Source organism: Astatotilapia calliptera, chromosome 2, assembly GCF_964374335.1.
Source record: "Astatotilapia calliptera chromosome 2, fAstCal68.1, whole genome shotgun sequence".
NCBI lineage: Eukaryota > Metazoa > Chordata > Actinopteri > Cichliformes > Cichlidae > Astatotilapia > Astatotilapia calliptera.
This window is the reverse complement of record NC_137423.1, coordinates 33804281-33831801: the sequence shown is the minus strand read 5'-3', so window position 1 is coordinate 33831801 and position 27521 is coordinate 33804281. Positions and strand designations below refer to the sequence as shown.

The 27521-nt window shown below is 40.2% G+C and overlaps 2 protein-coding genes across 6 annotated transcripts; both read left to right on the top strand.

The window, feature by feature from the left end:
* The first annotated feature begins 1524 nt into the window (after window positions 1-1524).
* dnajc4 (DnaJ (Hsp40) homolog, subfamily C, member 4) lies at window positions 1525-10675 on the top strand. 4 transcript variants are annotated; one of them, XM_026143888.2, is made up of 8 exons: window positions 1559-1649; window positions 2672-2736; window positions 4473-4596; window positions 4733-4823; window positions 5177-5358; window positions 6721-6888; window positions 7296-7382; window positions 7470-10675. In XM_026143888.2, exons 1-8 carry the CDS (start codon window positions 1621-1623, stop codon window positions 7564-7566), a joined length of 843 nt encoding a protein of 280 aa, XP_025999673.1. In that variant the 5' UTR covers window positions 1559-1620; the 3' UTR covers window positions 7567-10675. The 4 variants fall into 4 exon arrangements, with proteins under 4 accessions (XP_080163899.1, XP_025999683.1, XP_025999673.1 ...); XM_080307771.1 differs by lacking the exon at window positions 1559-1649 and adding an exon at window positions 2419-2438; XM_026143898.2 differs by lacking the exon at window positions 2672-2736 and having other exon boundaries at window positions 1530-1649.
* Window positions 10676-11728: 1053 nt separating this feature from the next.
* Window positions 11729-26894, top strand: vegfba (vascular endothelial growth factor Ba). Of its 2 annotated transcripts, XM_026143868.2 has the most exons (8): window positions 11729-12520; window positions 17745-17796; window positions 17888-18084; window positions 18168-18241; window positions 18346-18381; window positions 24595-24681; window positions 25997-26248; window positions 26704-26894. In XM_026143868.2, the coding sequence occupies exons 1-8, from the start codon at window positions 12443-12445 to the stop codon at window positions 26723-26725; spliced, it is 798 nt and encodes a 265-aa protein (XP_025999653.1). In that variant the 5' UTR covers window positions 11729-12442; the 3' UTR covers window positions 26726-26894. The 2 variants fall into 2 exon arrangements, with proteins under 2 accessions (XP_025999653.1, XP_025999659.1); XM_026143874.2 differs by lacking the exon at window positions 24595-24681 and having other exon boundaries at window positions 12304-12520; window positions 26704-26865.
* The last annotated feature ends 627 nt before the right edge of the window (window positions 26895-27521 follow it).

The following is a 27521-nucleotide window of genomic DNA, read 5'->3' as shown; positions in this document are numbered from 1 at the left end:
TGCATGCCTCTCTGGTTTATGTCCAGTTTTTCTTTCTCTTCAAGGATTTCTTTATTTTTTTGTAGAGCTTCATCAAGCATTACTTGCAAACCTTGGTTGTGTTTCTTGATGTTCTGAAGCTCACAATCCAGATCTTTCTGTTTCGTGTCATGCTGTTCTTTGTCTTGTAGGAAATCCTTATTTCTTTGCACTGTTTTATCAAGCTTTATTTTCAGCGCGGTGTACTTTTCCTCCACGCCTTCAAGCTTGGAGTCCATTTCTTTCTGTTTAATTTCTAGTTGCTTTTTTTCTTGAAGCAACTCTTTATTTTTGTTCAGTGTTTTATCAAGCTTTGCCTGAAGCCCTTTGTACTTTTCCTCCATGCCTTGTAGTTTGCGCTGCTTTATGTCCATTTGTTCTTTTTCTTGGAGGAGTTCTTGATTTTTTTGCAGAGCTTCATCAAGCTTTATTTGCAAGGCTTCCTTGTGTTTCTCGCTGTCCTGAAGCTTGCAATCCGTATCTTCCTTTTTCATGGTCTGTTGCGCTTTCTTTCGAAGAAACTCAACACTTCCTTTCAGCACTTTTTGATTTATCTCAGCGCCTTGGAGTTTTATGACCAGTTGTTTCTTCTCTTGGAGGAGTTCTTGATTTTTTTGCAGAGCTTGATCAAGCTTTACTTGCAGCTCCTGAATCTTTTTTTCCCTCTCTTTCTCGTTTTTCTTCTGTTGGAGGATTTCTTCTGTTGGTTTTTCTTGTACTTTATTAAGCTCTGCTTGGAGCTCAAAGATCCTTCCCCGCATGTCTAGGAGTTCCATTTCTTTCTCCTTTTGAATATCTTCCTTATCAAGAAGCTGTCTGAACAGTCTATCTACTTCATCGGTCCTTCTCTCACAGTGCTCTCTCAGTAAGATAATCTCCGTTCGTTGTTTAAAAAAACTTTCCCAGATGTAATTGGTGTACTCTGGCTGGGGCGGGTGTCGCGTATTGTGATTGTTCATGAGATTTTCCTCATGCATTTCTTCCAAGCACATCTTCTGCAGTTGAGTATCGTCTTCTCGATTGCAAAGAGGAGCGCTGGGCTTTACGTTTTCTCTTTTTTTCTGTTTTCTTGGAGACATGTTGGAATCTGTTAACAGTGACTCTGAAAAGGATCCAAAAAAAGGCTTCTCTGGCGAACGTTTGAATGCTGCACACATAAATGCTGCGAATAACGGACTAAAAGTTCTTGCGTCTCACCCCTATTTATAGGTTTTAGGATCAAAGGATCAAAGGATCACAGTGGTGGTAAGATTCTAAATGTGTGTGACATCACGATTCTGTAAGCCAATGAGGTTGTCACATGACATTTGTGGGAGGGCATTCTTTACTTGGACAAATTATCAATAAGCTTTCAATATCAGTAACAATGGTGACAGTATAATTGTTTATTGTGCTGAACAATAAACAATTCTATTGACAATTATATGTGTCCAGTATTCAATATTTAAATTATTCTTTTTTGATGTTTTACTTTTTATTTATCAGTGTTCATCACTCAACTACTCTTTAATCCCGAAAATGGTGGTGTTTTTATTTTGAAGGCCCGCGCTCTTATTTTGTAGACTTTTGATCTAACTGACGTTGGCTCTATGCGCCGAGCTTATGCGATGTTATGAAACTGCCCTCCGCTGGTATGTCACCTCTCCTCCTTTAGTCAGCTCTGCTTCTACAACACTCCTTATTTGAAAATGTGTTTGACTTTTATTTTACGTATTTATTAAAACGCCTCTAGTTATACAGTTTTTAACAAGCTGTCGATGACGTAGTTCAACAGTTTAGAGCTAACGCCGGTGTTGTGCCAAAAAGTGATTGTCTGCCAAAAACTGATTTCCAGTGTTTCTGTGTATTTTTTATGTGTAATATCTTTACGTATGTTCGTAAATAGACTTCGGTGAACAGGGGATACAAAGGGGTTACATAAAGAATTAAAAAATTATCTGTTTTTTAAGTATCTTTACAACTTGTACTTACATTATAACCAATCCGGTCCTTTATCCCCACTTAAAATATTTTTACAGAACTATTGTAATATTTGCTGCCATTTCTGCTGTCCTGTTGGGCAACTTACTCTTACAAAATACATTTTTAATGTTAATGAGATTTTTTTTACTGCATAAATAAAGGTTATATAAAAGTCGCTGCCAAAAACTGATTGCGGCTTGTATCTTGTTACACGAATGTTGTTTGTGGCTCAAGATGACTTTATGTCATCCATAAGGGATGCATTTGACATATGTTTAACATATTATAGCCCAACAAGTTACTTATAGCACTTTAAATATGAGCAATCGCTTTTTGGCAAATACCGGAAATCAGTTTTTGGCAGACAATCACTTTTTGGCACAACACCGGTACACCCGGCTAGCATTAGCACTTCTCTGATAGCAGAACAAAGTGTTCCTGCTGAATCTCATGATGTGGTTAGTCGGCTTTTCTGCTTCACTGATGTGAACATTACACGTAATAACTGATGTGCAAAGCCAGCTGTCATTGTAGCAGTTGAATGTAGTTAACGTGAGTGGGTCAAAGTGAAACACAGGTCGTGTTGTGACCTTTCAGCTGATTGTGAAAGGTGTCAAATTGCCCCCTGTTTTAGTTGTTTAATCCCTTTGAAAACATGTCATTCACCTCATCCCTTTGTTTTGGTCCTCAGTCACGTGTCCACAGATAAGGGGACAGATGCTGACGTCGACATTTTCAATGGGAAGACAGTGAAAGGTAAAATCAGAGAAAACAGGCAGTTTGCAGCTAAGTTGTAGTTGACTAAAACTAAACCAAGTACCCAAGCTAGTGACTGACTAGTACCACACATTACCTACTAAAGAAAAAATAACTAACGTGCAGGCTAATAAAAACTAAACTAAGATATTTTGCCTGTTGATAGGACCCATGTGAGGTGTTTCAGGCAATTATTTAGAACACCTCCTGGGCACATCCCTTTGGAGGCACACCCAACTGGAAAGAGACCCCAGGGTAAACCTACATCCTGCTAGAGAGATTATATATTTCATCTGTCTGGGAATGGTTTGGGATCTCCCAGGAGGAACTGGGTTTATCTGGAGAGAATTAAGTTTGGAGTACTAGAGTACTCCAGATAAGCAGGAATATTGTTTGGATAAATATTTTTCAACAGTAAAATAATAATAATAATAATAATAATAATAATAATAATAATAAAAATTCTATAGTAGTGAAAAAACAGGAGCTTTTCTGTCATTTAATTTTTTACCTATTCATTACTTTAGTGCAGTATGAAGGGCTGTGGGGGGAGGTCTTTGTCAGTAGAATCAGCTGTAAAACTAAAAGAAAAATACTGTTAGTCCAAAATGTATGTCTTCCTTCAGATTTTCCTAAGACTTCATGTGAGCTGTTTTGAAGGTTTCCTGGGCTGATTTATGGTTATGTGGTTGTTTGGTCAAGGCCAATAGTTTCCTTAATTAATATCATGGGCAGTTAGCAAAGACATAAGTCTGCAGCTGTTTCTGTTTTCCAACCTTGGTTTTAGGCTTAACATTTATTTCATAGAGACATTCGACATGTGCTCAGCATAATAAGATAAGATAAGATAACCTTTATTAGTCCCACACGTGGTAAATTTGTTTTGTCACAGCAGGAAGTGGACAGTGCAAAAGTTATGAAGCAAAAATTAGAATACAATAAGAATAAATACAGTACACAACTGTACAGAATAGAATAAAATAAAATACTATATACAGTGGAATCAACTCAATCCTGTTGTTTGCCCAGCGATCTGGTGAGATAAGTGAGCGTAAGCATCTTTACCAGTAACTAAAATAAGTCTCTGACGATCTCATACGAAAGAAGTCTAAAAATTGAAGGTGAGGCAATGTTTTTGTTAAACTTAACAAAAATAAATAGATCTATATATATATATATGTATTAAAAAGTATGATGATGATTGTGAAGAATGAATATGAATAAAAATGTTGACGATAATAAAAAGTAGAGTTTTCTCTGGGGAACAATACAGTACAATACAATTTCAAATTTGCTTCCGGTGCTGGGCTACATAATGACTCAAATCTACTTCTCCTTGTTTGTTTTCCTTCTAGTATCACTAGTATCAATGTTTTATTACTAATATATCATATCAGTAATAGCTTCAGAGGCAGTTCCAGGTCAAGATTTATAATAATAAAAAATTGACTCTGTTGCTTCCTGGAAACTGCTGTAGATACACATAACGGTGATATTCTGGATTTGTTTCAGTTATTTATTCACTTTTAATTAATAAAATGCTGGTTTTTGATGTTACTTTTACACAACTGTTAAAACGTTGTCCCTTAGAAGCTTCTTCCCAGCATTATTTCCTTTTGATAATTAGACATTTATAACTTTAACATATTTAAATTCAGTATCTGGAGCCCGCCCACTTAGTACTTAGTGCCTTGGCTTTGGGTCTTTGCATTGTTTCATCTGTCCTCTCTGCTCAGGTCCTTGTGTGGAACCGCCAAAAATTTCCATCATGCTGTTGGAGGCTCAGCTACGTCTGTGCCAGAGTTGTTTTTGGTGTTGCAAGAGTGGACTGCGGCTGTTCTCCCAAAGCTATACGCAAAGGTAGACAAAGTGAATGTGTGCCTTTAGGTTTTAGGCAGAGTTGCTGAGAACACCTTGATGATTGTGTTTGTGTACTCTGTGTTTAAACAGGTCTGAGTGCCTGCTTGGTTTTGAGTTCTTTGCTTTCTCACCGCAGAAAAGCTGCGACCTACTACGACCTCCTGGGAGTCAAATCTGATGCCACGTTAGAAGAAATCAAAAATGCGTTTTTTGACAAATCCAAAAAGGTATCATTCCCATTTGGATTTAAATAAAACATGTGGCCACACGAGGGCAGCCTTGCACAGCACATTTTGTGCTTGCTAACTGTTCCCACAGTGGGCTTCCTCACTGTTTGTTTTCAAGCTATGGCTCCCAGTTTAAATAAGGATGGGTATGTGTGTTTACTTTGTGGCTTTGGCCTCATTAAAGGGTGAGAAAGAAGCTTGGTTCAAAGTGCAAAACAAAAATCTATTTGTCATAAAAAGTAAGAACATTTTTCGGTTGTTAATGGTTGCATATTTGACCTGCACCAGATCTTTTCTTTTTTCATGCTTCATGAGGAGAATTTGCTGCTGACTCTGTCCCCTTTATTGTGCAGCTACATCCAGACAGCGACCCGTCAAACCCGGCACTGCACAGCCAGTTTGTGCAGCTGAACGAGGCCTACAGGGTGCTGAGCAAAGATCTGAGTAGGAAGGAGTACGACTTCAAAATACGACAGCCGTATGGTGGTGCTCAAGTCTTCAGATCTGCCTCCACTGACCCCAGCTACAGAGGCAGGTGAGGATTCACCCACATCCATTAGTGTGTTACTGCTTATGAACTTTACATTAACAGTGTGTCATCTTTAAAAGCAGCAAATTTCACACAGGAACCCCAGTGTTTGGGGCTTCGTTGTTTCTAACATGTATAACAGTAAAACAGGAGATTGTCAGCATCAGATGTGTTCAATTAATTCTCTTTCATGGGCTCAACAGGATGTCACACAGACTATACTGAGGAGCATGCAGGGTAAAGACTGTTTAATGTCAGATACAGCTGATACCGTCATTGATGTTCTCATGTACAGCTCTGACAGGCAATGTCTGAAAAGGTTGAAGTGCACATCTGAAAAATTCACCTTTTTTTATATAATGTCAGGCCAGAGCAGCGGTCATCTTAAAGCACCAAGGGACAGATTTAGAAAAGAAACACAGAATTTGTGACTGACGCTGCTGCATATCTATTTCTGGGAGTTCCTTTCTCAAGGCACAAAAAATGGGGACGACAATGTTTAAATCATATACGCCAACTGATTCACAACTTTTGCAACATGGAATTTACTTTCAATTGCCCCGATATTTAATGCCATAAAAAAGCATGTCTTACAACTACACTTGTGTCACACTTTAATTACAGACATTTCTATCCACAGTCCCACAGTTTCGGGGGACTGAGGCCTTTTCTCCTGTTATTCAGGGACTAAATAAGCACATAAAAGATTTGCAGTGTTGAGATTATGTTTAGTACCTGGTCACTGGAATTCTCTTTATGAGGTCCAAGGAGACCGTGATGTAAAAAATAAACTTGTGTTGCTAGTTAAACGAAATAAACAGCTCTGCAAGAAAGGAAAAACTTTAGCAGTGGCCAAATCAACAATCTGTTACATTTATGAAACGAATGAGTCCACTGACCACAGAAGACAAATAAATTGCAGAATTATTTATTTATTATTACACAGCATCCAGTATTTTAGACAATGAACTTTGTGTTGTATTCAAGAATTTGAACTTGAGATTGAGCTCATAAACTCATTAGGAAATTGTTTACTGAGGTCAGCGAGTGAGAGATCAGTAGGGTCATTTGCTCATAAACGTCTATACATCTGGACTTTTTGAAGCTAGAGGAATCCCCTCCTGGTGGACATAAAAAAATAAATCTGCTTTGGATTTACTTTGCAGTCCTGGAGCTTCTGGAAGCTCCATCCTTTATATACAGACTATGACTATCACTTGTCATTTTCATTTAATGTTTCTTGAAGCTCAGACACGATTTGTGTAACTGCAAATCAAATGAGCAACCTTAGTTATTACAACAAGTGCTTATTACATTGACTAGTGACATCAGAAACAACGCTCAATCTTCTCATGCCTTTCCTATCAGCATGGATGCCTATGAGAACATCCGTTACTGGGAGCAGGTTCATCACCCTCACACTCCAGAGATGATGGCCGAGGAGAAGCAGAAGAGGAGGAAGAGGAACTTCCGCCTGGTGGCGTATTGTGTCGTCGCTATGATGCTCAGCATAGGAGCCCATGCCGTCCTCTTCAAGTAAAAACCCCACACACGATACCGACTGAGCATTCAGCATTTTGTATTTAAATTTAAACTGTAAATATTAGAAAGAAGTGTGCATTTGGTAAACTTCCTCTTGCTCACATCCTGTCCTTCGTTGTCCACACTGTGTCCTTTTATTTGCTGCTCATTCACATCCAGATGAATGAGGAATGTTGCGGACGTGTCTCAGTGCCATGTGTGTTGGCACAACCTCCCAACTCGCGGCCTTGAGTTTGCTTTCACACACTGACGTGGTGCCACATGTGTTTGTTGAGATTCACTTCTTTGTGATGTGAGCAGCTCCTCTAACAGCTGTACAAACCCATAAATAAAGAGCGCTGCTGAGTTCTTAGGTTAAGCTCTCTAAAAGGGAATTGTCTACCTCCCTCTGATGCTTTCAGGAAACTGGAAGAAGTTCACACTAACTTCATGGATGAGAAAGACCGAATCATCATAGAAATTTACAATGAAGCCAAAGAGAGGGCGAGGTGTGTGCACTGAGCTTCAGATTCCTTTTTCCCCCTGCTTCTCTCTGATGTTGTTGTTCTGATGCTGTTTCATTTGCGGTTTTTCAGGGTCAATGGTTTTAAGAAGCAAACGGAAATCCTGCGTCAGAAGCACGCGGAGTTTAAGGAGAAATACAAACGCACCGACGTTGGAGACGACAAGTAGCAGATCCTTCAGCTGTGCTCGGTGATGCCAGCAGGCGGACCAAGCTGGCTGTTGTGTTTTAAGATTATTTATTTTCTGACCTTTTTAAACGTGTTTCCACGCCTCTTTCTGCCCTCAGATGTGATCCTGAAATCTGTAGGGAGTGGGTGTGGTTTAGGGGGAGGGTTCCTCTGGTCATAGATGTTGACCAGGATAAGCTTTTATATTTTATGGGGCTCGTTTGTTCCCAAACTTGTTCACGGTTTGTCCACAGGAGCCATAATGAGCTCTATCAAACTGCCCCTAATGGAGTCTCAGGAACACGCTGTTTGCTGTTTATTGTTCTCAGCCTCATTTCTGTTACAGCTGTGCAGCATCTGGAACTCACATGTGACGGTGAATAATACAACATGACAGCTGATCAAGTTGTGAAGAGAGAGACTCTTATTTGCAGCAATGTTTCATGTTGTTTTAAAAGAAAATGTCTTTCAGCACTCAAGTGTGGACGCTGCTGTTTAAATTGGTTCACACCTGATATATATTCACAAGTGTTTGATTTTTGGACTTTCTGCACTTCCTGCCAACAAATATCGATTTGTTTGACACAGAAAATCTGGAGAAAAAAGTGCCACTGAGTAAGTTATTTATTGCAACTGTTGTAATATTATGGAGAAATGCATTTAAAGGAAAGATCACACACACAAAGTGAGCCAACATTTACCATTTTGGCCTCTCAGTCTTTATATATTATATTGTTTTATGTTTTTGCTGCCTTGTTGAGTCCCTCTTGGGACATCTGAGAGAAAGCTTTAAAAGATCTCATTAACCATCCTTTGCTTGATTTCACTTTACTTCTACATGCTTCTTGTTATTTAATGTCTTGCTTATTACCATTTCTTCCCATAGTGTCATTTGTTTCCTGTTACCTTTTAACGAGCAGCAGAGAAGAATCGGTAATGATTCAAATAGATAATTATCTCAGATCTTTGTTTTCCATCACGTCGGTGAAAGTGAATCATACATTTTTAACTTTGAAGACAGCAACGCAGTTATGTTTATTTGCATGTTTGCTTTTACAAACAAGAAAATTTCCAGTGATCATCCAGGAAAGGCGACACCCATTATGAAGTCAAGGCTTGGATTCTTTCCTTCTTTCTTTCTTTTTATTTTGGAAGGAATTGTGTGGGTGTGTAAAACCCTGCATCTACAGCGTGAAGTTTGTTTTTTAAGAAAGGATATCGCCCCTTTTCCCTCTCTGTTTTCTTGTCACCAGCGGCCCCTGCCCTGAGACGTCAGCAGGAGATAACATACTGTGTCCCCGCATAGCTCTCAGACACCCTCACCCTCATGTGGCGTGTGAGTACCCTGTCATAACCCAAACACGCCATAATGACTGAGATCCTCGTGTCAGCATGCCTTCACACACACACTGATAGGAGATGAGGCTCAAGAGTTTTCCTGCTAGAGAAGAAAACAGCTCTGGATGCAGTTTTAATTGACTTTTATCTTTAGTTTAATGAGCTGCAAAGAGAAACTGTGTAGAATCATGCTCTGAAATAAAAGCGTGACATGCTCTTTGGAGATTATTTTTTATTGATTAGTTGGATGGGAAGGGCTGAAATCCTTAATTTCCCTCCTTGGGCATTAAAAAGATCATAAAACTGCTCCCAAACCACAATGATCCACCTTCGGGAATCAAAATTGTTTTTATGATTTTAATTATCAGTAAACTCTACTACTGTGCAAAAGTCACTAGCAGCTTTTTTTTCTTAATATATATATATTTTGCTTCCAAGCAGGTAGTTTCTTTCTGAAGGTCTTTCAAACTTTGTCTTTGACTGATTTTTCAATGATTTTCAGTTCAGTCTTTGTGCCTGACTTTTTTCAGAGAAACATTTTGTTTTTTGTTAAGATTCATAACACTGACCTATGAGTCAAGCATAAAGCACCTAACTTGAGGGATGAATCACTGTTGTGTGTACATGTAAGAGACAACGACAAAGAAAAGTATTTTGCACCGACATCGTGATTCCCAAAAAGCTATTAACTCAAAATATGGCAAATCTTGTCATGTTGTGCAGTGTGTCCTTAAACAATCTGGGAAAGCTGCAAAAGTGGAGGACTAAAGAAGTTGATCCCTCTGCTGTTCACTGAAAGCTCATCAGAAATGTTCTCGGTGAAAGTGTATCTGTCGGGAAACTATTCTTAAGGAAAGGAAACGGTGATAAATGTTGAGGTATGAGAAATTACACAGAACTGGCCAGAAAATCAGGGGAAACAAGTCTGAAGAAGAGATGAATAAATAATTTGAAATTTCTGTTTTAACCCAATCATTGTCAGGATGTGTGGAGGAAGTCAGGAGAGAGGTACAGCAGTGATGGCCTACAGCCATCTTGTGAAACACGGTGGAGGCTCTGTCATGGTTCAGGGCCCCATTTCAGTCAGTGGTGTTTGGGATGTTGTCAAAATTAATGGAATTATGAATAGAGAACAGCATTGTCCAATGTTGACCCATGATGCAATACCAACTGGAAGGGATCTGATTGGCAGCTGCTTCATTTTTCAGCATGAAATAATTCCAAACCCACTGCCAGTGCAGTGAAAGCACACCTGGATAGAAAAACAGTAACTGGAACACTAACAGTGATGGAGCGGCCTCTCCAGAGCCCAGACCTCAACATTATTGAAGCAGTGTGGGATCATCTTAACAGAGAACAGAGCAACAGACAGCCAACGGTTCAAAGCAGAGCACTGAATGTCCTTCAATAAGTCTGGAGAACCGTTCCTGAAGATGACTTCATGAAATGTTGCCTTCAGGTTAAGGCTGCATAAAGGTGGTCAAACCAAATATTGACTTTCAAGCTTGTTAGAATTATACAAACTCTGTTTTTGTCTTATATACTGTATTTCCATGTATGTTTGTAGATGTTTCCATAAATCACTGCACCTTTTTACCATTTCCTCAAAAAAATATAAATATATGAAGTGTTGCCCAAGACCTTTCCACAGTTTATCAGTTATACTTGACACTTTGTTTTGGGCTCTTTTTATTTGAAAAATGCCCCTTGTCATTTTCTTCTCACAGTGGATGGACAGCAAATATGTAAATAATAAAGTGAATAATGGCTGACTTTGATTTACCTGCTTTACTGTCAAGACACAGTGGAACATTTGAAGAGAACAGAACAAATCATTCGTCAGCGTTATTAGTAACACCTAAGCTGCATTCCTACCGCGACGTGTCAGTCTGTGTTTACAAGCAGGGTCACTGTGCATTACAGCCTTTGGTCATGTTGGCTTGTTGAGAAATTCCTTGTAAATAACTTCTATGATTAAACTGAAGAAAATGTTTATCAATCATCAGCTCGTTGCTCTCAGTATGTGTTGGATTGCAGATAAGTGTGCACCAGCTGAACTCTTAAATCATTGGCATTACTTTGATTAAATACAACATTTCACTAAAGTGTAATTTTAAGGAAGTTATTCATTGAATAGAAAAGTTATAAAGAATTTAGATATTACTGTGTCACCATGATGTATTTCCTAGCAAGGACAAGGTGTTCACAAGTCAAAAACACTCTCAGGAATCAAAGTTTGGTGATTAAACATTTCTTCTTTGGCAAAACGTAATCTGTTTTAAGTATACTCTCATAGGACTACATGTTATAAGATGGCATCTTTAAATCACAGTCTTTCTTATGGATAAGTAAGAAAGCCAGTGGACAGCTGGCCCCCTTTAAAAGAAAAATGCCTCAACTGATGCGCACAACAATCACCATTTTCTAAAAATGTAATCCCCTTATTGTTTAGCCTCCATATTCACATGTAAATACTAAAATATGTCCCCTGCCACTGACACGACCTTGGTGTCCTCAATCATACTCCCCACTTACAAGAGGCCCCTGGAGGCCCCCTGACCCCCCGCTGTGGGACCAATAGAGACACTCCACCTGTGTGCAGTGCGCTTATCCTGTCTGGAAAAAGTTGGCAGCGCAATGGTTACGCTGCGTGCGTCTCAAGGGCAAACAGAAGCGAGGAAACCGATCACAGCAACAAATGAAGGTCTACCTTTCCAGACCTGCCTGTATCTTCGCTCTGACTGCTCTGCTGTAGTCACGCTGTCTGCCACAGCAGCCGAGGATGTTATTCTAGGTTTATTTATAAGGGGAGTGGGGGGAAAAACGGGAAGATGCGCCTGGAGGGGAAACGTCACATTTTCAGTAGGAGCGACGGTGTGGTGAGACTGTGACCGAGCCGGGGAGAGGAATATGCGGCACATACCCTCCGCGCGTCGGGCCAGGGCGTCGGATCTTTTCCGGATTAACGTCCTATAGCTGGATGATGCGATTTCTTTCTTCAGACACACAGGATTTGATGATCGCACCACGTTTAAGCGGGAATCTGTAGCCTGTGTAATCCCCCAGTAACGCCACCCCGGACCCCCCGGACCGGTTTCATGGGAGCCGAACCAAGAGGCGGACTGTGCTCATAATCACTACAGGAAAGCATCACTTTAAAGTTCTTTCAAGTTTCTGGAAAAAGGATAAGGATTTGGCTGCTTTGGTGCCACATTTAACATTATAAGAAAGCCATAGTTTGTGCAGGGAAGGTCATTTCAGTCTACAGTGTCTCACTAATAGAGGATTTAACTGTCATAGAGTTCATATAGAGAACTGAGTCCTAAATCATTCGAGCTAAAATGCGACACAATAAAGTTATTGTTACGACCCTGATGATGCCACCCTGGGAGTCCTTTCAGGGAAGGGAGACTGGAGAGTGAAAGCGGGATATCTGCGCCTTTATTCGGACACGGAGGCGACGCAAGGAGGACAAGCCAGCTTCTTTTTTTGGATTGGTCCAAAAAATATTTTTTGCGTGCCCCTTGGACTCCTGCACAATGGGGATTATGCTACAAGTTATTCTAGGAATGTTTCAATTCCTGCTGCTCACCAGAATACCGACTTCTCACGCCAAGGTATGTATGTATGGATCATTTGACCTACTATATATCTATATATATTCCTGGTCTGTTGGAGCCTGGTGGGAAGTTGTAACCTTGTGGAAGTTATCCTCTGGGTCAATGACACCTGTCACTTCTGGTCCCGTGGCAGAAAAACACAACGAAACCCTCCGAGATTAAACGTGGCTTTCAGTAATTACTTTAATGTGACATCCGGCTTCATTGTCTCCTCTCACACCAACATAATTCAGTGATACTTTATATAAAGCATGCTTTCTGGTGAGTGTATTGACTGTTTTGCACACTTTGGCCTGTTAAAGCTAGGTCGATTAATTATAAGCCATTCACAAGGACAGTGATTGAGTTGCCAGGTAGTGGAAAATCCTCCTCCAGCAGCGCAGTTGCTTTGTTTCTGTTAGCTTCATTCATCAAATGAAACCCTTTTGCCTTTTGGGAAGAAAAGATGGAGGACATGGGGACCAGAAAAATCAATTTGTGAGCTCATTATTATTAAAGGAGCCGTGCAATGTGTTGAACTATATGTATCTCCAAGCCCATTAGCTTAACATAAAGACTGGGAACAAAGTGAACAGCTAAGTTACCCCTGCCTACCAGTACTACTATACATTCCTAATTAACGCATCTGATCTCTTTTTGATCTATAGAAATAAATTATACATGATTATGGCTGAGAGCAAGAATCTCCTGGATTCATTTATTACCAACTTACAGCAACAAAATAATGAATATTTATAAATAATAACAGATGCCGATTGCTGGAACTGTGGGTGTGTAGGCTGGGTCAGATGACAGACCTGATCCAATCTAGCCTTTCCAGCGGAAGGCCAAGCTAATGAGGGAGCTCCATGCTTACTGCGCTGACCTGAAGGGCATTAGTATGTTTTCATACATATAGGCGTGTGTGTGTGTGTGTGTGTGTGTGTGTGTGTGTGTGTGTGTGTGTGTGTGTGTGTGTGTGAATACGGACCCACTCTTAGTTATTTTATCTGTTTATCAATAGATATCAAGGTTAAAGTAATTGCTATTAAAGCAGAGCCTCTCAGCTTTAATTTAAAGATATATACATCTACATTTTTTGAGTCAGGAACTGCTTTATACCCAGATGGATCCTGTTCTTTTCTTACATCGTTTCTTATATCTGGATCAATTAAGGAAGTAAAAGTTTTGGTATTTGCTTTTTGACACAACATGTGGTCAAAGGACCTCTCAATGCTAGTAAACCAGGCCATCATTAGGCTGCAAAAACAAAACGATTCCTAAAAAGAGACAGTGGAAACATCTGGAGTGGCCAAATCAAAAGCTGATTCTGAGATTTCAAAAAAAAAAAAAATTAAAAAAGAAGGAACTTGTGAATTTAAATAAACACACACAAGCCTACAGGAGAAAGCAGTAGTGGATGCTCACAGGATCCTTTCCATTGTAAAGGAAATGCCTTCAGAGCATGTAGAAAAGTGCAGAACAGTGTTCAGAAGGAAGGCATGTCATTATCATCAGTCTACTAAAGACTTCACAAGAGGAAATAAAGAGAGCTCTTTGCAAACAAGCCAGCGCTTTAACAGCACGTGAGAAGAAGATTTGGAGGGGCTCCAAATGATGTGAAGCATGCAACATCTGTCAAACACAGTGGAGACAGTGTCATGGCATGAACATGCATTGCTTTCAGTGCCAGTGGATCACTTGTTTTTAGAGATGAGACACAGATGTGACAGTACACAGAAGTCGTTGAATGAATTATGAAGTGTTTAGGGAAATACTGACCGCTCAGATTCAGTCAGATGTTTACAGTGGACAGAGAGACACCCAGCAGTTTGAGGGTAAAAAAAAAAAAATTGGAGTCAAACACATCAACAGATCTGATTGAACATATATTTAACTTGCTGAAGACAAAACTAAAGGCAGAAGGAATTACAAAGAGACAGCTGCAAGAGACAAGGGGAGTCACTTAAGCTAGTCATAATGAGCACTGAAAATATAGCTGCTTGTAAACTTTTTATACAACATATTTGTTCAACCCTTTGACATAGATATTAAAGTCTGCACTTTAATTAAATCTTAACTAATAAATACACAGCGGTGGCTTGCGGTGCAAAAATTATAATCTCACTATTATCTGTCAAAGTATTTTTTACGTCATTAACATAACACCAGTGCATTTCAGATGTCGTCCCAAGTGCTATCTAAAAAAACAAGAATATATTAAAGGGTGTTTTTCAGTCTGACAGCCTAAAAATGATCAATTTCTTATAGTGTGTGTGAAGTAATAAGAGTCAGGGTTGTGAGGGGGCTGGAGCCTATCCCAGCTGTTATGGGGGAAGAGTTAGTATAGAAATCATTCATAAGAAATTTTCACTGATTGCACTGGCTTGTCCCTCGATGTGGCATATGGGCTCATTTTTCCACCTACACATATAGCAGCTCCTGCCCATGCTGTGTTTTTTTATTTATGTCTGGAGGCTCGTATCAGGAACAGGCAGTGCTCTGAAGTGGATCCAACCCTGACTCTGCGGTGCTGCTCTATAGTGCATGTTTTACACGTTCGTCATCCTAGACACTACATGGCGGACACCAGTGTGCACTCGGAGAGCCTCTTCACCTGCTCACAAGGCTTTCCGCCTTCATGCTGTCTGCCTCCCTGACAGCTTATTTAAAAAGGGGGTCATCCTGCTCCTCCTGCGGTGATGAAGCTCAGTGTGGGAGAGATGGTGGTTAGGTCAAGGGCAGGGCCTTTTTCACACACATACACACACATGGCCCATCTGTACAGTGTGCACAGGGAGTTAGATGTGTTAGACAGACAGGCAGTGCCGGTGCAGATGGCTTTGGGCTGGCACTCAGGAGTGTGTGTGTCAGTCAGTGTGTGTGTGTGCCAGCTCTGTGCAGATATGGCTGCCAAAGGGAGTTAATCTTAGACTCCTCTCTAAGAATGATACAGAGAGGACACATTTACTTCAGCTCATAGTGCTTTCAAAATGGCCCCAGCATAAATCAACACTGTTCAATCAATGTGGGCCTAACCCATGTGTGTATAAGGGGGTGGATCAGTAAAAGGGGGTCAACTGGACAAAGTCTACATTCCCTTTCAAGTGGCCTTGATACAAGTAGAGTGCCATAAAATGCAGGTTCTTCTCATGTGTGTTTATGAGAGGCACAAAAAATCTTTTACAATATAATAAAAGTACTTCATTAAAAGTGCTTGATATATTTATCCCTTGTTAAGGTGACAGATAAGATCTGATTAGTCTGTTTTGTCAGCACGATTATGCAAAAACAACCAAGCCGAATTACATAAAACCCAACACAGATGGAGGTGGAGCTTGAGCAAAGCAAGAACTCGTGAAAACTTGTCTTCTTTTGCTACACTTTCTTCAAAACTGCAAAATAGTGCATGTGGTTTGGTGGTGGATAGGCTCTATCAGTGCCCTTTTTTCCAAGACCTTTTTTTGTGTTGAAGCTGCTCAGTCCATTAGTTCCCAATCAGCGCCGGGCCCCTTCAAATGCTCATTAGATTAGTCTGAGAGGTCGTGAGATGCATAAATATTTTATCGCTTTGGTCCTCAATCAGGTTTTTGAATGAGTTCATGTGGAACTGATAAAAGTCATGAACATCTGCAGAACCACAATAAGATGCTTATTTATTTATGTCAAACAGGTTGAGAAGCACTGGTTTAATATTTAATAACACTTGATATTTTTAGGATATTAATAGAAATTTGTAAGTACTATAAAATTATAACTGCAAAATGAATGGTTGAGATGAGGAAGAAGTACAATGGCGATCGTGGCTTAAGAGTTGGGAGTTCGCCTTGTAATCGGAAGGTTGTCGGTTCGAGCCCTGGCTTGGACAGTCTCGGTCGTTGTGTCCTTGGGCAAGACACTTCACCCGTTGCCTACTGGTGGTGGTCAGAGGGCCCGGTGGCGCCAGTGTCCGGCAGCCTCGCCTCTGTCAGTGTGCCCCAGGGTGGCTGTGGCTACAATGTAGCTTGCCATCACCAGTGTGTGAATGTGTGTGTGAATGGGTGGATGACTGGATATGTAAAGCGCTTTGGGGTCCTTAGGGACTAGTAAAGCGCTATATAAATACAGGCCATTTACCATTTACAATATCTGCCTCTGAAAGTAGCAGAGTTAGACTGCAGGATATAGAGTTCATCAGTCAGATGTTCTAGTGTTTTCACCTCTTGCAAAAATATTTAAATTACATTGCAGTTAAAGCACAGTGTTAAGGTGACAGGTGAGGTCTGAATAGTCTGTTTGTCAGCAACATAACACAAAAACAACAAAGTCAAAACCCGAGACAGAGAGAGAGGGCATGAAAAAGAGAAGAACTTGTGTTATTTTTTGTGCTCCTTTGCATCGGTTTGCTTAAAAGATGCAAAATAGCACATTGGGTTTGATTCAGGACAGGCTCTGAGTGTAATATAGACACGTAAATTTCCAGAAATGGATATCATGAGGGAATATGAAGAGAAGTGGGAGAGGGCAACAAAGTATTTCATTGATATTTAGATCAATGGGTGTCTCCAAAGCTTTGATCGGGTTTTAGCATCTCCATCATCCAGGTAAAAAATATGCGTGAAATTTGATCCTAAACATAAAACTTGCAGCCAAACACACCAAGAGACCTCACCCACACAGAAACTGCTCTCTAACAGAGGAGAGACACAACTCGTACCCTCCTTCAAAGGTATCTCTGTATCAAAGTTCAGCGGTTTCGCTTTCTTCCTGTTATTTCCCTCCACGCTTTATTGAGCTTGTCACGCTCAAACTCCAGGTGAGAAATATTGTGGTGTTCATTAACGGAAATACTTTGATCTGTTGATCTGCACCAGCACACTTTTACAACAGTGTCAAGCAAGAAGTTGCAGATAATAGCTGGAGAGTCAAATAAATGCTGTTTAGTTGATCAGTAACAGCCAATATGTGTTTTTTATCTTGGTGGACAAATTTGGGAGATAAATTTCACATTAAGTCTGATGTAATAGATAAAATGTGAACTTGAGCAATCCATGAACTTGTTTTTTAGGTTGACATAATTACATATAGTTCAGATTTACCCTGTAGATTAAAGGTTATAAGTTGATTTTTTGGTATTTTATCCTACCAACTGTATACAAATGAGTTAATTTAGTGTCTTTTAAACTGATTACTTTTCTATTTTATTTGAAACTGGAATGAAACCACTCATTGTATGACTGAGTTTGTTGCTACCTCTCTCCAGCTTGCTCACTGGCGCCCTGCCGACTCCCCCAAATCCAGAGAAGGTCGAGAAGGTATGTTTATGTTTCTACATAAACTCACGCGTCACGGAGGTGAAAGAGTAAAACAAATAAAACACAGTGTTTGTCCTTGTCTCTCCACAAGTGCGACGGTGGTTGGAGGTGTACTCGCGGAGCGGCTGCGAGCCTCGAGACACTCTGGTGGAGGTTTGGCGGGAGTTTCCAGATGAGACCCACAGCCTCTTCATCCCATCTTGTGTGTCGGTGAGGCGATGTGGCGGCTGCTGTGCTGACGAGGCTTTCGAGTGTGTACCCACGCTCACACACACAGTTACCATGGAGGTACACACGCACACGCACACACATATACAGGAAGTCTGCTCAGATGATAAATACGCACTTACTTTCTTCTGACCTGTGTGCAGCTGATGAGGACGTCCTTTATGAAGCACGAGCTCACTGAACTGCCCTTCATCGAGCACAGCCAATGTGACTGCAGGTAATAAAAACTCACCCATCTGAGGTTCAGGCGCATACTGGATAATGCTGCTCCACTGACCTTTCATACACTTTTACAATGGCAATTTTTAAATCTGTGTGCAGGTTAAAGGAACACCTCCAGCCAACACCTACATCAAGGTAAAGAACTCCAATCTTTATCTCTGTGTTTCTGGATTCTGCTGATTATCTTAATAATGAGTAGCCGGTAGTCAGACTGGTATTTCAATTACAAGGAAAGGACATCTTGATTAAATCCAAGTAGCTATAGGCTACTGAACAGTCTTTAAAAGAAGTGCTCAGTTCTTTACCTGAAAACTTCTACTTGCTACAAAACTCCAAAATTGCAGAAAAATATCTCACCTGTGCTACGCAACAAATGTCCTTATTCACCTCATTAATGTCCTCGAAACACCAGTGTTTGCTTTCAAAGTAACAGTTATAAATGGCAAAGAATGAACATGTTGCTCAAGAATTCAAAGAGCGCGTCACATGAGACCCCAGACTGGGTTAATCCAGTTTAAGAGCACTGACATAGTCGCTCACACCTATAGCTGCTGGAAGCACCCTGACCGGGCTACATTAACTCATTAACTCCAGATTTTTGGGCCTCACTTCACAATTGTGTCCAGAGGCATGCTGGTCAAGAAGGCTCATTTGTCTCCCACTAAGCACCAGACATCCATGAATGTGATTGAGCACAATCATTTAAAAAAAAAAAAAAAAAGCATTCCTTTATGCCTAAATTTGGTTGAATAGTGAAAGATGAAATGTGTTTTTAGGCTCCTACAAAGACTGGAATTTAACCCCATTTCAACCATGAACTCATGTTTACCCACTGAGTAATTTTCCACAGAATAGTGGTCTTAAAAAGCTGTCTGAATGGAACATTGCCATCAAGGCTGAAATTGAATTAAAATGTGATTTGTGTCTGGTTTTTTTTTTTGTTTGTTTGTTTTCTAAATTCAAAAGTTCACTGATTTTTGTTTTGGTGAAACGTTGTGCTGCAATACCCGTGCAACATGCACTCCAGAAATGAGTAATTAAAAAGTTACTTTTAAAGCATTGCAAAAGGCTTAAAAGGCATAATACCTGCAAATAAAAATAATTTAAAGCTAAAAATGTTAACTGTTCATTAAATTAATTTGAAAAATGAATGCAATTTAAGTTAAACATGATTGATGAATTAACTTTTTAAAAGTTAATTAGAAAATTTTTAATTGTTCATGAATTTTAAAAACATTTGTGTATCAGTTTAGAGGTAAGTTTTATGGTGACACCATAATAAAAAAAGAAGAAGAAAATCAAAGTAAGATGAAAATGTAATAGGTATAAAATCTATCATTTTAGAAAGAGTAAATAAACCTCTTACAGTTATTTGGAAGGTCAACAATCAATAAAAAATGTAGTTAATATAAAAAATCTGTGACTTTGTTTTTGTATGGGCAGTTCCCACATACTGGGAATCATGGTGTTACAGTGGTAAGCAATGTCATCTCAGAGAGATAAAGGCCTGCTGCGGGTCTTCTGTGTGGATGTTCTCCCTGTGCCTGCAGTGACTTCCTCCCACAGTCCAAAGACATGCCCGTCAGGTTAATTAATGATTCTAAACTGGTATAGATGTGTTTCCTTAAGCATCTCTGTGATAAGACTGCAGACGCGTCCAGGGTGGAACCAGCTGGGATGCTAATGTGGATAAGCAGTTGGGAAAACAGGAATGGATGGACGGATGGAGCTGAATCAGTCATGCCTTGCATGTATCAGCTCGTTGCAGCATATCATCGCTAATTATCAGCAGCTGTAGTTCAGTGAAATGTTGTGACACCTTGGATAGTACAAGTCGTCTGCATGTAAATGTGGGTGCACTGACTTTGTTCCATTAATGCAATGATTTTCTGCTGCTGCAGAGTGCCTTTAATACACCAGGCAGGGCATATTGTACTTCAGGAGATTGGTGGGGGGATCAATCCAGGGACATTGTGATTACATGGTATGGGTTTGTAATTTATTACCCAACCCCTGTCCTTGTTTTCTTACAGAACAGGGTCATGTGACAGGGTCGGGAAGGACATGTGGTGACTAACAAGACCCAGTCAGCCAGTGAATGTGGGTGTCATTATTTCTAAAAGTCTGCTTTTCCTCTCTGTGCAGACTACTAAGTAATCCCGGAGCTTTCAAAGCCAAACAGCGTCTTCAACAGTCTCTCTTTTAGAAGTCCTAAAATCAGTAAGAGTACTGTGGACACTAGGTTTGAAGCAAAAACACATTAGTGCAATAATGATCCTGTATCTGCTTGGTGATCGGAGAAAATTGCTCTTTATGTTAATGACAAAAATAAAGACGGCTTTCTGTCCAGCACGTAGGGCCAATGTCAGCTGCGGCTGACAGCTGGACGCTGTGAAAGGAGCATTTCTGCTTGATCTCTGCTTCTTGTCTGTGTGCAGGTCCAACCACACAGTCATATGATTGCATCTTTAATGTTTATGTCCTGCTGCTTCCTGTTAGGATGTGAACATAAATAAAGGATTCCAATGTATGTGTGTGTGTGTGTGTGTGTGTGTGTGTGTGTGTGTGTGTGTGTGTGTGTGTGTGTGTGTGTGTGTGTGTGTGTGTGTGTGTGTGTGCATACAGTTTTCTAAGCCTTTAAAGTTACAGGTTATGTGCCTGTTTGACTCTGTGTTTTTATGAAATTTTATATGTTCTGTGCTTTGTGTTAATACATACGAGTTCTTTCATGTGATGTTGAAAGAGTTAGCATCTGTGTGACTCTCTCCCAGCATCCCCTGGGACGGCTGGCATCCTGTTGTCACCATAGCGATGATTTTATCTCCCCTGCCATGTGGTCTCTCACAGGCTGACGGAGGAGAGTCACGCATCCCTAGTAGTAAATTAGAACTCCAAAAACAACAACAGCAGCAGCAGAGGCAACAGAGTCTGTTAATAATGTCAGGGCTAAGCTGGTAAACATGGTACAGTGCCCATAATTGGATATGATTTAATATAACAGATGGGACTGGAACAGAGGTGAGTTGAAGTTGAAAAAACTCTACAGAGCTGTAGATGCACTTTATTGAAGCCGCCAGTCCACATTAAAGTGGATTAGATTGCGCTCAGTAAATGCTGGACACTCAAAATGATAAAAACGGGTTATCAGTTGACAGTAGAGTGACAGTGACATTTTCTCACCCTGCACTGAGAGTCTGAACTAATTAATTGTTTTGTTTATGTCATGAAGTGTAGGGAGAGTAAACAGTGATTACTGGATTTTTCCATTTACTGTTTCTTTGTAAACCAGTTATGCTTTAAAAACACTGCTAAGATACCACCAGCACCGTATTGGTACAGTGACAGCTTACAAAAGAAGAGGACCCAGATACAGGACAGTCATGTATAAGTCATACAGTTAGCGAGGCAAAAGTATGCTCATGTTTGAAGATATGCTAAATGTCCAATTCTGCAAGACCAGAGAGTGTCTCAGAAGGTTCCTGGATTTAGATCTGGATCAGGATTGACTTCACATACACTAATTAGACACTTTATTAAGTATACCTTTCAGATTCAGTTTCAGATTCACTACCTTAACTGTTTGTGGCATGACAGCATCATACAGTTGGTGCAGAGTTGTCTGCTGCACATCCATGATGTGAACCTCACGTTCCATCACGTCTAAAGGTGCTCTATTAGATTGAGATCAGGTGACTGTCCAGGCCATTTGAGTACAGTGAAGTCACTGTTCAAAAGGATAATTTGAAACGATTGTTACATAATGTGTTATCCTACTGGAAGTGGATATTAGCAGATAGGTGCTATGTGTTCATAAAGGATGGACATGATGAGCAACCATCATCAGGTTGGCTGTGGTCTTTAAACAAAGTTTAACTGGTGCTAGAGGGTCTAAAGTGTGCCAAGAAAATATCCTGCACACCATTAAACCACCAGCAGTCTGAACTGTTGATAGAAGGATCCATGATGCTTATACCAGATCATCTGAATGTGGCAGCATAAGTCAAAATTCATCAGACCTCATACCTTTGGTCATGATAAGTGGTTAATTGACTTGCTGTTGCCTTCTGTCTGAAGCGGTTTGGCCGTTCTCCTCTGACCTCTGTCATCAACATTGCATTTTCACCCAGAGAATTGGATTATATTTCTCTGGAAATATTCTCTTTTTTGGGCTGTTCTCTAGAGATAATTTTGTGGTAAAATCCCAGTACATCAACAGTTTCTGAAATACTCAGACCCGTCCATCTGGCACCAATAATCGTGCCATATTCAGATTGACTTAAATCGTCTTGCTTCTACATTTTGTTTCAGTTTAAATGCATTGGGTTACAGCCATCAGATTGGCCGATTAGATATTTTCTGGAGAGTGTATAATCCTTTATTTATCCAGGTAAAATTCTTTCCAACAAGTGATTGCCCTGTACAAATCTGTATGAACAAATCTATTCATACGTTTTTGACTAATAAAAAAAAAAGAAACAAACTGAAACAATAGCATAACCTCCTTAGTATCTAATAACACCAGATCAACCTCAGCAGAAGTTTTGAAGACCTTTTAACTCACGCTGTCAGATAGCCTGTTGAGTTTTAAAATGATTAACTCTGAATTATAGTGTATTAACAGAAATCCATAAAGGTTCTTAGAATTGAAAAATGTTGCAGTAAATTGAAATACTTATTTACCAACTGCAGGCTCTTTGAAAGGCATTGACCGATGTTAAACTGCAGTTCATATTAAACATATTAAAGCGGACCTATTATCCATTTCTCTCTCTCTCTCTCCCTTTCTCTCTCTCTCTCTTGTTAACAGCACATTTGATCTTCAGACTGCTTTAAACTCCCTGTTTCAGACATTTTTTTGAAGTCCTGGGTCTATGTGATGTCACTATGTGATGGAATTTTAGGGCCACATTAAGAAAAAGTATTGTTGATAATTTTGAGAAAAAAGTCCATTGTTGTTTCAGGACAAACTGTCGCGCCTGCTGTACTCTCTACAAAATGACGTGTTTGGATGAGTTAGTTAAACAAACTGATGAGTCGTCTTGTGATACAACGTATATCCTCTTTATTGCACGAGGGTGTAACCATCAATACACCCTGGATCTGTCCATTACAACCATTACAAGCCATTTTAGTTTGTCTTGAAAGTACAACTGTAACGTCCACATTTTGACTTTTTTCTTGAAATACAGCTTTGATGTTTTTCTCAAAATAGAATTACGACTTTAATCTTGAAATTTTGACTTTATTCTCAAAATAGTTGTTAAAAAAAATTTTTCTAAGTGTGGTCCTTTTACCCCTTTCTATGTCATAGAGAGGAGATATCTTTAATTCTGTAATGTTGGGCACACAGCTCTGGCTTTGAGCACAGTAGCTCCACCCACCTGCTGTTCAAACCTTGTGTTTGTGAGAGGCAGCCAATCAGAAGAAAGTTGGGCTTAACAGAAAGGCACTAACATGTCTCTTTTGACAAATGCTAAATAAATAAGGATTGTTTGGAAAGTTGTTGTAAAGTAGAGTTAAGGAGTTTGGTTTCAATGTCATATTTATCTATCTAGTGATACTGAGTGTTTGTTTTTTTTAATTTTTTCTCATGAAAAACCTTTGACCTTTGATGGTTTTATGTTTTGGTAAAGTTCTAGGTTCAAAATGTTTCCATCTCATTTTCCTTCTTGTCCTTCTGTTGCTGCCTGTTCCCCAGTCTCTATTACCATGTTTTCTTTTATGTCTTGTATCCTCTACACCTAATTATCTTGACCTTTGTTAATTAGTTTCACTTGTGTGACATTTACCAGCTGTTTCCTGTCTCTGGTTAGTCTTTTGTTTATATAAATTTATATACCCATTTAGTCTAGTTTACTTTTATGTTATTTTAGATGCTTTTCACACATCTTGTGCAGTTCTTCCTCTGTAGCATCGCACATTTAGGTCCTCTCTCCTGAAACACAACAGTGTAATGAGAATCTGAACATCACATCCCTTAATACTTAAGCCGAATGCACGTCACTAAATAATTTGGGAAATGAAAAGGACAATACCACAAATGTTTTTTGATAATATAACAATTATGTAAAGAATGATCAATATCAATAAAATATTAATTAAAATGACCCACATTGTAAATGGGTATCTTCATATCCCAGACTGTCAGATAAAGGAGCAGATCAACATTATAAAAAGTTATGAAACATTCAAAGAGTTCATCTAAGGACATATTCAGGATGTTCACTCGTTAGTTATAGGATGACTTATTTTGGTGCTTGTTCTTCCAAAAGATTCCAAAACTGAAAACCGTTCGTTTGACATTAACTCCTGTCCGTGTGGGACATTTTGTCTGTTTGGTGCTCCCAGGGCCTTTCTGAAGCCAGCAAGAAAAGGCAAGAAAAAGGAAAGAGGGAGGAAGTCCAAACAGAAGATAACTGGAGCCACCAGAGCTGCGTATGTTTACTATTCAGTGCTCGCTTTTTTTAAACTCAAATTTACTGTCGTTAAATTGTTTTTGTTCAAAATGCAAGGTTTAAGCAGGCGTTACTTGTGTCTGTCGGTGTGTATTCCGGATACTCTCAGTCTCACTGAGACTGTTTGGATTAGAGGAAAACTGGGTTATCTGGCCTCATTATTTCTGAAGGACAATTTGTTTTACAGCTGCGCAGTCAAGGTCTCTCATACACACTGGTGAACACCACAACTGCCATAATCAAAACAGTATTTAGCCAGTATTTATTCAGAAAGAAAGAAAGAAAGAAAGAAAGGACCACAAGTAGGTTGGCTTTCATGAATGAAAGATAAAAGAGTTGTTAATGTTTTCCTCACGACTCTTTTTCATCTCCTTACCCTTCACTTTGCTGTCAGTCATTTCCGGCCTCTGGGGGCCAGAGATGGCTCAGCTTTGGTGTGATGTCTCTCTGCACCCATCCATCATTCAAAACAGGCATTGTTCAAACTTTGGCAGGGGTGAAATCTGTGTAATTTGCTTGCAAATCCTACCTCCTCTGTCCCAGCCAGCGACAGGCGTGGTCACCGGGACAGGAACAAAGATGAGCCCTCTCTGCCTCATTAAGTAACTTCATTAAGGCCGCCAGCCTCCCGGGAAAACAGAGGCAGAAGCAGCGGCTGTTAATGGACCAAGTGATGCAGGCAACTTTCTCAAAATGAGATTTCAGAGAGGGAAAGTTCAGGGCGTCTAGAGGAGTTAACTGAAGGCCTCCTATACGAACAAAGCCATGGTAACGGGCAGATGAACAGAAAGGGGAGAAAGTTTGTTGGCAGCTTACGAACGTTATCCCACATTAGTCACACACCTCCCACACACTGCATTGTGTGGGTTAGTTTCAGACTGGCAATGTGCATGTTCAAACAAGCCTGAGATATTTCAGTCTGGACAGCTTTGGTCTGGACTGAAATATCTCTGTCGTGAAATTTTGTGCAGACATTTATAGCCTTCAGAGGATGTTGTTTGATGATCACTTGATGTTTGCACAACGAGGGGGACTTCTCATGATTTTTAAACATGACTAAATGCCTCTAATGTCTCTAATGTATCATCCAAAACTGCCATTAAAAACATTTTTAATCAGTCCAAGCTTTTAATGGTGAAAACTGAACAAAACTAAAAAATTCCCTTGGTGTTTAGTGGTAATGAGCAAACATGGAAGACATTTTAGTCTGCCACGTGTTAGCTGGCTTTCCTTAAACAGTGAATTAATCAATTCAGGATCTAACCATGCTTTTCCTAAATCCCTCTTCCATGCAGAACCCATGCTCCTCCAGTTCCTTCTGCCACATCTTTTCCTTCACCACCATCACTGCCTCCCACCAATATCTCTCCCTCCACCATTTCCTTCCCATCCCCCTCTCCTTCTCCTTCCCCCTCTCCTACGACCCGTTGTCGCCCATGCCGAAGGAGGAAGTGGGCCTTGGATTCGACGACATGCCAGTGCCGCTGCACCGTCACAGCTGAAACCTGCAGCCAAAAAGGCCGAAAGCTCAACCCTCGTCGCTGCAAGTCGGTCCCTTTTTTTTTTCTTTCTTACAAAAAAACCTAACAAGAAAAGTTTTCCTTATCATGCATGATTGCAATTTAGACACAATATGTGGATAATACACAAAAGATACATGGGATGTCCATTGCTCCAAAGAAGCAGCCCTTTAGAAATGTAGAATTTCAGGTCATACTGAATAGTTATAACTAAAAAAATAGCATTCATTGCCGTATCAAAGCTTATCTCAGAGCAGCTGAAATTTGAGTGCATACAGATGTTTAAATGACTTTGAAAAAGACTCTTAATCCCAGATAGCTCCTTATGTGGGTATATTTGACAGAGAAGTTGTTTTAAACAAACAAAATATAAAAAAAAAATGTACATGCTGCCTTTATAACCACACTCAAATGTCAGACTGAATCCTGTCAGGGACGTTTTTGCGCTGAAACCTTCCTCTTTTAATTGTTTACTGCTCTAGGTGTGAAGCCATGAGGACTTGATGTGTCCGCCCACATTCTTTTTTCGCCTCCATCTCTCTACCAAATCCCTGTCGTTTCATCGCCCACCCTCAGCATCAGTGCCATAGACCATACAGACACTTGGAAAGGCGGCGTCTCAAACTGAGGGGAAGCACACAGAAGAACCTGTAGCAGAGCTCCAGTAAAGCAACAAGTTCATCATCACTGCATACATCTGCTGTGTGCAAACATCTTTCCGCCTCCGTTCTTCTGTGGGAAAGATTCTATCAGTCTGCATGTACATGGCGTGTGCTGACACGTAGCGTCGCAAAACACATCCAATCAGTGGAGGATGAAAGTGGCAACTTTGAGAGGCATGGGAATAGACAGAGAAAATCTTTCTCGGTGTACACAAGCCTGCAGGGGAACGCGCTGCGCTGTTATTTCGGAGGCTGGACTCCGGGAAGTTCCTTTCACCTGCGATTAAACTTGTAAACACAAGAGAATAGTGGAAACGAGAGCTATTATACTCCATGAGAACAACGCGGATGCAGAGGAGTCTTACACAGGTGTCCTCGCAAGGAAGCTGCACATGACAGATTCCAGGGTTAAGTCGAGGCCAGTATTTTGCAGAGGATTAAGGAAACAACAGCAACAGATTACTGATGGACACATACTCACATACAACAGACATACAAGAGTGACATAGGACATGCACATGAACTGGCACCCCAGTGTGCGTGGACCTATAGTTTAGCTGAATGCCCGGATGAAGTATATCTGTGTGGTCTCCCCAGTGAAAGACCCAGATGGGTTAACCGTGCAGCCGCTCTCCCTT

Coding starts and splice junctions, on each gene's coding strand:
- dnajc4 (XM_026143888.2), top strand. CDS start 1,621: ATGCGATGTTATGAAACTGCCCTCCGCTG. Junction 4,597..4,732: donor TCCCAAAGCTATACGCAAAG/GTAGACAAAGTG, acceptor TTCTCACCGCAG/AAAAGCTGCGACCTACTACG. Junction 6,889..7,295: donor GCCCATGCCGTCCTCTTCAA/GTAAAAACCCCA, acceptor TGATGCTTTCAG/GAAACTGGAAGAAGTTCACA.
- vegfba (XM_026143868.2), top strand. CDS start 12,443: ATGGGGATTATGCTACAAGTTATTCTAGGAATGTTTCAATTCCTGCTG. Junction 17,797..17,887: donor ATCCAGAGAAGGTCGAGAAG/GTATGTTTATGT, acceptor TCTCTCCACAAG/TGCGACGGTGGTTGGAGGTG. Junction 18,242..18,345: donor CACAGCCAATGTGACTGCAG/GTAATAAAAACT, acceptor ATCTGTGTGCAG/GTTAAAGGAACACCTCCAGC.